General features: G+C 48.0%; 4 protein-coding genes across 4 annotated transcripts; 1 reads left to right on the forward strand and 3 right to left on the reverse strand.

The window, feature by feature from the left end:
• Positions 1 to 151: 151 nt before the first annotated feature.
• FOMMEDRAFT_160945 (uncharacterized protein) lies at positions 152 to 1,125 on the reverse strand (the record flags this gene model as incomplete). The annotated part of the gene is made up of 3 exons (XM_007270548.1): positions 152 to 420; positions 469 to 812; positions 866 to 1,125. The coding sequence occupies 3 exons, from the start codon at positions 1,123 to 1,125 to the stop codon at positions 152 to 154; spliced, it is 873 nt and encodes a 290-aa protein (XP_007270610.1).
• Positions 1,126 to 1,410: 285 nt separating this feature from the next.
• Positions 1,411 to 3,183, reverse strand: FOMMEDRAFT_170627 (uncharacterized protein; the record flags this gene model as incomplete). The annotated part of the gene is made up of 2 exons (XM_007270549.1): positions 1,411 to 3,099; positions 3,157 to 3,183. 2 exons carry the CDS (start codon positions 3,181 to 3,183, stop codon positions 1,411 to 1,413), a joined length of 1,716 nt encoding a protein of 571 aa, XP_007270611.1.
• Positions 3,184 to 4,228: 1,045 nt separating this feature from the next.
• Positions 4,229 to 5,164, reverse strand: FOMMEDRAFT_170628 (uncharacterized protein; the record flags this gene model as incomplete). The annotated part of the gene is made up of 3 exons (XM_007270550.1): positions 4,229 to 4,581; positions 4,640 to 5,079; positions 5,132 to 5,164. 3 exons carry the CDS (start codon positions 5,162 to 5,164, stop codon positions 4,344 to 4,346), a joined length of 711 nt encoding a protein of 236 aa, XP_007270612.1. The 3' UTR covers positions 4,229 to 4,343.
• Positions 5,165 to 5,636: 472 nt separating this feature from the next.
• Positions 5,637 to 8,678, forward strand: FOMMEDRAFT_113308 (MFS general substrate transporter). The gene is made up of 11 exons (XM_007270551.1): positions 5,637 to 6,064; positions 6,130 to 6,254; positions 6,328 to 6,435; positions 6,517 to 6,625; positions 6,747 to 6,811; positions 6,889 to 6,967; positions 7,038 to 7,368; positions 7,440 to 7,515; positions 7,596 to 7,882; positions 7,945 to 7,976; positions 8,054 to 8,678. The coding sequence occupies exons 1-11, from the start codon at positions 5,800 to 5,802 to the stop codon at positions 8,344 to 8,346; spliced, it is 1,770 nt and encodes a 589-aa protein (XP_007270613.1). The 5' UTR covers positions 5,637 to 5,799; the 3' UTR covers positions 8,347 to 8,678.

The following is an 8,678-nucleotide window of genomic DNA, read 5'->3' on the forward strand; positions in this document are numbered from 1 at the left end:
CTTGTCATCAACTAAGACAGAAAGCTTGGTCGCGATATCTTCTGCAAAGATCCGCTCCTCTAGAATTCTAATCATTTCGTCTCTAGAACAATCCTTGGATTAGCTCGCGGGTCGTCATCTAGTTGAAAAAAGTCTACAGTAAGCAAGGATTTTACTTCATTCTTCGGTCGTGGTAATAGCAATTAAAGTCATATTTTAAGTACACCATCATTTTTCCGAGTATGACCCAGTCAACAGGCTGGGTCTGTCCTGGCATGGATATTTCATGGCTAAGGGCAAGGATTAATGCCATGTACATCCTATCGATTGCTCTGTTGTTGTTCTCGTCGTTTGCAGGTCCCCATGCCTGAGGGCTGTCGCTATACCATCTGCATGCTTTACCACGCTTCACGATATAAACCATCGCATGGTAACGATGTTCTAGAAAGCATGAAACGTACCCTTTGCAGATATGTCTGACTAAATTACCAAGAAGATTGCAGTATATTATGTAGTACGCTTGAAACTTGTCAAGCGTCAGGTCTGGTTGGAGTTCCTCATTGCTGATCTGGTCCTCCATCCGGCGTATTTTGGAGCCAAGAGAAATCATCTCTTTTCCTTTCGTGCGTATCTCACATTCGACCAAATGGATAAGAGCCTTTCGTGACAGGGGAAGTAAAGCACAAAGTACATCCTCTTGTTCCCTTTGCCAAACTCGTTCCAAGACTCCCGTCGCATTGTGCGTCCAAAGCAGCTTGCAGAGATATGGACTAGCAGTAGCAATCAATAAAATTGCACATGAAGCGAGATGCCTGTTCGACTCGCTTTTCGAACTAATGAATTATATTATAAAATGACTCGGACTTGATCATTGATAATATAGTACGCAGTACGCTGCTCAATTGCTCGGGCTCCATAGCCGGAACGCTCCGCAAGCCTGTTGATGGCATTTTCAAGGGGCTTCCCAAAATAACTATAAATATTCCCAAGATTGCAGCCTGGTCCAGGCAGATTGGACGCAGTAGCAGTAGATGTATTGGATGGCTCTGATTCACAGTCCCAGTCCGTGTCTGGATAGATGTTATTGAGCTGCTCCTCATGGCCGGAGACGTGGGGGATTGCGATTGCAAAACCGTGCGGAGCCATAGTAACAGGACAGAACAGCTCAAGGACGGCGTATGCGTTTATAGGAAAGGGGAAACATCAATTTTGCAGACTCATATGTAGATATTTTTCGGCGATAGACAATGTTCTAATCAGTGCAGTATTAATATCATCAGGTCTACAAAGGTAAGAAATTTATTTAGGAAAACGTTAATCTAAAGTTTATTCTCATGAACTACGGTTACATATTTGATACACGCAAATGATAGAATTATGATGTTTGTACTGCGTCATTATAAGCCATCACTATCGAAAATTCTGTGGTTCCTATAGATTACGTCCATGTGGACCAACAGTCGGATCAACACCTGCGGCAGCGCCGCCACCGTGAATGCCACTAGCCTTTTCCCTCCTCGCAGCGGCTTTACCTTCCAGACGTCCAGCCTCTTGCTGATCTACCTTAGCAACTCCTTTCGCCTCACGCTCCAAACCTTTAGCTTTCATCGCATCGTCAGATAGGATGGCCCCTCCAGCTTGTTGAAGCTTTCCAAGGATGACTTGAGCTTGACCGGTACCGCCTCTTGCTGGAGCCGGAGCAGTGCCAGTCGGTGCGCCTGCATGTGTCCCTGGAACACCAGTTCCGGTCCCAGTAGTCCCTGCAGTTCCTTGACCAGTGTAAGCACCAGATCCTGGCGCGCCGCCTTGGCCTACACCATAGCCAGTGCCAGGAGCACCAACGGTCCCGGTAGTAGCTCCAGGACCACCTCCGAGACCTGCCTGGCCAGATGGATGCTGTGCAGCACCACCGACTCTGGTCATGCCAGTTGTAGGACCAGCACCATAACCAGGTGCATTGGCGTTGGCAGCATTAGCACCTTGACCGTCATGCCTACCAGTGAAGTGATCGCCATGATGGCCTGTACCATGAGTTTCATGTGCAATTTTCCCGCCCTCGTACGCTGCACCGGCTTCCGCTGCACGTGCAGGACCTCCAGGATGGTGGTGACCGCCAGTTACACCAGTGTTCTGGTTTGAGAATTGATCATGCTGACCCGTACCAGTTCCGGCATCCGACTGGTACTGCGTCCCGTTAGCTCCAGGTGCACGTCCACCGTGTACAAGCTTTTCGCCTTCGTAAACTGCACCGGCTTCTGCAGCACGTGTAGGACCTCCAGCATGGCGCTGGCCACCAGTTACACTGGTGCTCTGGTTTGCAAATTGATCATGCTGACCCGTGCCAGTTCCAGCACCCGGATGGTGTTGCGCTCCGTTAGCTCCGGGTGCACGTCCACCGTGTGCAAGCTTTTCTCCTTCGTAAGCTGCGCCAGCTTCCGCAGCGCGTACGGGTCCTCCAGTATGGTGACCTCCACCAGTCACGCCCGTATTTTGGTTTGCGTACTGATCATGCTGACCTGGTCCAGTCCCTGTACCCGACTGGTACTGCGTTTCATTTGCTCCAGGCGCGCGTCCACCGTGTGCAAGCTTTTCTCCTTCGTAAACTGCGCCACCTTCCGCAGCACGTACAGGTCCACCAGCATGGTGATTTCCACCCGCAACGCCCGTGTTCTGGTTTGCATACTGATCATGTTGACCATGTTGACCTTGCCCAGTTCCCGCACCCGATTGGTACTGTGTTCCGTTAGCTCCAGGTGCGTGCCCCCCATGCGCGAGTTTCTCGCCTTCGTAAGCTGCACCGGCTTCTGCAGCACGGGCAGGTCCTCCGGCATGGTGACCTCCACCAGTCACGCCCTTGTTCTGGTTTGCATACTGATCGTGCTGACCTGGTCCAGTTCCTTGATTGAACTGTGAGTTTTGACCGGTTTGCTGTGATGGAGGTCCTTGCTGTTGTTGCTGACCCGTGAGGCCACCGCCCTGAGTATTCGCATTCCTGTCATCGAATCTGTTGTTGTTGTTGTCAAACTGCCCCTGGTTTTGTGTTTGTTCATTGCCGTACGTGCCAGGCCCTCCAGCCTGGGTATTCGTAGGCTGTGTCCCGGTGTTTTGGTCGGTGTTATACTATTATTTGAATAAGCAATCTTTTATCACGAATAAAATCATGCAATATTAACGTACGAGGCGTTGTTCGGCTTGTGTGGCCATTATGCTTGTTCACGTAACTTTCGTAAATCAAATAAAGAGGAATTGGTAGGAAGTCGTGACTTGTCGGAAGAAATAGTAGAAGTTTTGATGTTTGGAAACGACGCGCCTGGACCGTCTCTTATACTGTGCCTAGTTCATACTGTAGTCGGTTTTGGGATGCCTTCGGTGCCATGACACAAGGATGATCAAACAGCAGCAACGCCAACTCGTCATAGCCCGAGTGCTGAGCCAGTGGATAGGCTTCGCTAGGCATAGCTTCCATGGAGCCAGACACCAGGGTTATTAATAAGTCCAATTCAGTACTTCCATTAGGCTACTAGCATCCAAAGATCACTGCGGAATCCAGTATTGGCGTATACTTGAGCCTGTGGTCAGCACAAAAGGTTATTGCACCGCACGGTCAAGAATGTTACTCCGAGGCTGTCTCCATACACTCATATAGTGAGCTCCATGCACTGGTCTTCAATTGCATTCATTCACCGAATGCAAATTACAACGACCGATGACGAATGAAATGACGCAGCCATTGATACATTGTTGCGTAGGTGATAGCCACAGACCCCCACTGCAAGAAAATTGCACATTCATCCACAAGGCACAATGTCGTGTTTGCATTAAAAGAATTGAAAAAGAAAAGCCTTTTTTGTCAAGCAGACTTGCAATGAAAGGGCGTGACGAATTTGATGACTTATGATCAAAGAGCGGAGCAAATTGCAAAAGCCCAGTCATAGGCAACAATATTCTCTAATTGCCTCAAGTCGCATAGACTAAGAGAAGATTTAGCTCAATAAAAGCTGAGTACGTTAGAAAGAAGTCATTGCCCAGTCGTAGCATGTAGCATTGCAGTCTACTTGGAAGACAAGGTTTCAGTCGAGTGTAAACAGCAAAGTGCTTGGTTGTGCGACGCGACATTGCAAGCATGTGCAAACAGAGCTGTTAATCATTGCTCAAATAGAGTAGAACTGGAACACCCTCAATATTCACTAATTCACAAAAAGTGTTAAACACTATCAATCATTTTAGACAGACAATTTCAGCCAATTAATTTGTTTATGAATGAACACATTAATACAGTAATAGTACAGATACATCCATGTTTATGTTCTTCAATGTGAAACTACCGCCTCTGGGTATAATCCTCTGTAAATTAAGTGATATGCTTAATATCCCCCACGCGCACCGCTTCCGGCACCCCCAACTCCTCCGACTCCGGTATTAGCACCTCCACCGAGTTCATTTACGTTTCCTGCTCCCGCGCCAGGATTATGACTTCCGAGGTGCTTATGATCAGGATGCGCTCCATGTGCAACTGCACGTTCACGTCTCGCTAGAGCAGCTTGTTCAAGACGTTCCGCTTCGCTGAGTTCGGAAGCCTGGACCTTTAGTGCTTGAGATTCTCTAATTAATAGTCAAATATGAGATAAAATCTATGTGTATGATTTTGACGGAAACCTACTGTTCTTTCTCCATCCCCTTGCGTTTGAGGTTCTCGCTTCCAAGCATCGTACCAACTGCAGATTCGACCTTCCCTGCAAGGCGAGAACCACCACCTCCAGTGCGTGGATGCGTAGGGTTACCCATCGCGTCCGTTTGTGGAGGCATAGCATGGCGTGCGGCACCGCCAGAGCCGTAACCAGTTTGTTCATATCCATCTTCTCTCATGTGCGGGTGATTTGTGGTGATATTATCGTTATAACCACCAGCTCCCGCCATTCCGCGTTCTTGCTGGCCGTAACCAGCTCCGGGAGCGTTTGATGAGGGATAGAGCGGGTCATTATGTGCTGCTCCATGATTCTTGCGGAGACGGTTCCCGCCAGAACCTGTCATGCCGGGGTTATCGTATCCGGCAGTGTTATCGTAACCTGCGTTAGGTTGCTCAGCGTTATACGCGACGTTCTAGAGATAATATCAGAGTCGGTTCCAGGAACAAACGACAGAGGGAACCCACGTCGTCGTTATGCTTATTTCCGAAAAGTGGCATTTTGTTATGGAATTGAAAATTCAAGAGCTAGTTGTTGGGAAGAACGTTGTGAAGTGGTCTAGTCAATTTGGTGGTCTTCTTCTGTCGACATCGACCATAGATATAGCATTATATTCTTGGGCACGTCACACTTTCTCCAAGGTGAGGAGTTAGCTCTCAACATGACGTCCATCTTGACGCTGGTGGAATAAGTCAATAACAAAAAGGTTTTGGTGGAGATATGGTGCCTGGCGCAGTTTGAACTGCCATTTTCGGTGTGTTCAGAAATAGAAACTCGGCATGCCAAGAACGTCGTCCACGTGATACGGAACGTGAGTCGCCGAAGTGTACCTTAACCTAGAAATGCAATTGCCTCCATCACAATCATGAGACTACAGCCATGTGCGCAATTCATTCACACACCTCTCTCTTCGGGACTTTATTTTATACTGGGAAGTCGCCACCTGTCTCCCCCCGTCTGCTCCGTGCCTCAAAGCCTGCGGCGGCCAGACAAGCGAGTTCGACGTCGCATCAGCGTTTGTCTTCAAAAAGCTTGCGCTCGGCGAATGTTTGATTAGCGACTCGAAACTTAGCCCCTTCAGCTCACTTGTGCCGCCTTATAAGCTGGTTAACTCGCGTTTCGTGTTGGATTCCCTATGGACCACAGCGATAAGGACAATGCGAAGGAGTGCGGCGAAACGCGAATAACCCTTGAGGCACCTGCTTTGACCTCTGAAGATAGTATGCAGCGACACGACGGTCAACAGGATGGAAATATCCTCGTTTCTGGGATTTCTGGGCTTGAAACTCAACCACAGTTTAAGCTGTACAAACGACGGCATGCTGGTGTGATTGGTATTATTGCCCTCAACATTGTTGCTGCGATGAGCTTGACCTGGTTCGGGCCAATTGCATATAAAAGTTCGTATATATCCTTTATTTCAGTTCCTCACTTATTTAATTTTATGTCGTTTTTTTGTGTATAGCGTCTCAAACGTTTGGTATTACGCTCGACCAAGTCAACTGGCTGGGAAATATTATAGGTTGTACCTATATCGTCGTTTCACCATTCGTACCCATAATCTGTTCCCGCTTCGGCCTCCGAATATCTGTCAGTTGCCCCCCTATATTTGTTTGGAAAAGTTTCTTATCGATCCACCTCCCCTATCTTTGGTCGTTAACAGTATGCGATCGGCACGGGTTTCCTAGTTGCTTCCGCATGGGTTCGATTTGCGGGGACTGCACTTTCGCTCAACTCACGTGGAGCGTATGCCTTGCTCATTGTTGGACAGGTACGCATTAAACAATTCAACATATCCTTTACTTGCTTACTGAGACTATTCTGTCCCCTAATGACGCTCTTTCTTGCGTAGTTCCTAAGTGCTGTGCCTCAAATAATCTTCCAGATTCTCGCACCCAAGTTCTCCGAAACGTGGTTTGATCTGAAGGGTAGAACAACAGCAACGATGTTGATGTCCGTCTGTAAGTCTCACTCCAATCTATCAGAAAGCACAACTCCGTTGCAGCCGGGACTCCGCTTCATCACTTTCCTCGCAGTCAGTATTAGTTTCAGAGAAACAAGCTCACTTATTTAATTACCTAGCAAATCCCGTCGGTACCGCACTCGGACAACTTATTTCTCCGATGATTACTGATACCCGCACTTCTGTGAGTGATCCGTCTCAACGGAGAAGTCCGAGATGTTGAATGTCTATTGACTCTATTCACGGCTTCTTTTCATCAAGATTCTCATTTTAGGTATCATCTCAACTGTTGTTGCACCATTCATTCTTTTGGTAGGCGCGAAGCCCCCTACTCCACCTTGTACGTATCCCAGTCTCATCCCCATTAACGCCAATTAATCAAGTCAAATGGATTTCTTTTGCACCATCAGCGTATTCTGGTTCGAAACCCTCCCATCATATCCTCACGACCCTTCGAGCCATCTTCGGTCTCCTTCCGCAGCCGCTCCCATACAATGTTACTCGACTTCCGGAACATGTCCGCGGTTCAGAACACGAGCTTGACAGTCCGGTATCAAAGGCGTCAACGGCCGAGGACCAGCCTCGCGCACTCAATATGCATTCTTCGCAATCAGACGGATCAAGAAACGGCGAGAATGTCGAATCCATGGATACAGAATCTGATGCAGATGCATACATGACGCGTCGCGAGCGTCTCGACTTCTTCATTCTGGTTCTTGCGTTTAGCGTGCTTGTATCCGGGTGAGTAACCGCTGCTTCACGCAGAGCGGTGGAAGATGATGTAGGCTATATTACTTACAACTGTATGGTAGAGTCATCACCTTCTCCATTCTTTCTAGCCAAATACTAGAACCGTACGGTTACTCAGACGATACAGCCGGTCTCATGGTAACTTCATCCCGTCCATCAATACATTCTTCTCCTCTCTAACTAACACTCAACTTCTTTCTCCTTTCACGCCACTTCAGGGCGCCGCCCTCCTTCTCTCAGGCCTAGTCGCAGCATTCGTAACATCACCCCTCTTCGATCGCGTATTCACACATCACCTCGGTCTTTACGCGCGTGTAAACGCACCGATCATCGCTGCTGGATGGCTCTCACTTATATGGGCTGTACGACCGAATAACACCGGTGCTTTGTATGCGATATTCGTGGTTATTGGTGTGCTTTCACTTAGTATATTGCCTGTTGCGTTGGAGCTTGGGTGCGAGTTGACGAGGAATAGTGATGCTGCTTCGGCGATTTTGTGGTGGAGGTACGTACCCAAGCGTTTTGTTTTTCTTTAACTTTCCCGTCGATAACTAACTTTTCTTGCAGCGCGAACGTGTGTAGTATAGTGTTCATCTTAGGTACGCTACCTCAGGAGCCCATCATTTCCAGGACAGTTCATCTAACAAAATCGTGATACCATTTTTTCTATATCTAGTCATGTCCGCATTACGCGCTCCCTCCACCGCTTCACCTCCATCAAACATGCACCGCTCACTCATCTTCAGTGGTGTATCGACTTGTGCTGGTGTAGTTTTTGTCTTCTTTTTCCGTGGGCATCAGAAGCGACGGGAGAAGGATGTGCGGATTGCAGCTGCTGCTGCTGCTGCGACCGCGATTGGTAATGCTGAAGGGAGCCGAGAAGAAGGTCACGCAAGAAGGGTGAAGCGTAGGTTGCCCTTACGGATATTCAGGAGGGCAGAAGAACGAGCTGACACATCTCTAAGATGACGCATAATCTCAATGCGCCATCATGTTGTTGTTTGGTTTTGGTATACCTTTGATTGCTGTAGTCCTGTTCTCGCGTGCTTTCCTGGCCTCCAAGAATCTTTCTGTTGTACTGTCGTCTGCTTTTGTGTTCGCATGTGGTGCATGTTGAGCTGTCTTGCTTTCTTGCTTTCTATAGTCCCTGTCAACAAGTGCTTGTAATTTGTTCTGGCTTGTTTGCATAGATATGTTGTTTGCACGTAGTTACCTGTTTTCTTTGGTAGTCCTCTCCCTGCTTTGATATCAGTCTCTATTTTTAATGACGGGAAATAATAAATATCCCTTTGAGTGACTTG

The sequence above is a fragment of the Fomitiporia mediterranea genome, assembly GCF_000271605.1.
Source record: "Fomitiporia mediterranea MF3/22 unplaced genomic scaffold FOMMEscaffold_13, whole genome shotgun sequence".
NCBI classification, from domain to species: Eukaryota; Fungi; Basidiomycota; class Agaricomycetes; order Hymenochaetales; family Hymenochaetaceae; genus Fomitiporia; species Fomitiporia mediterranea.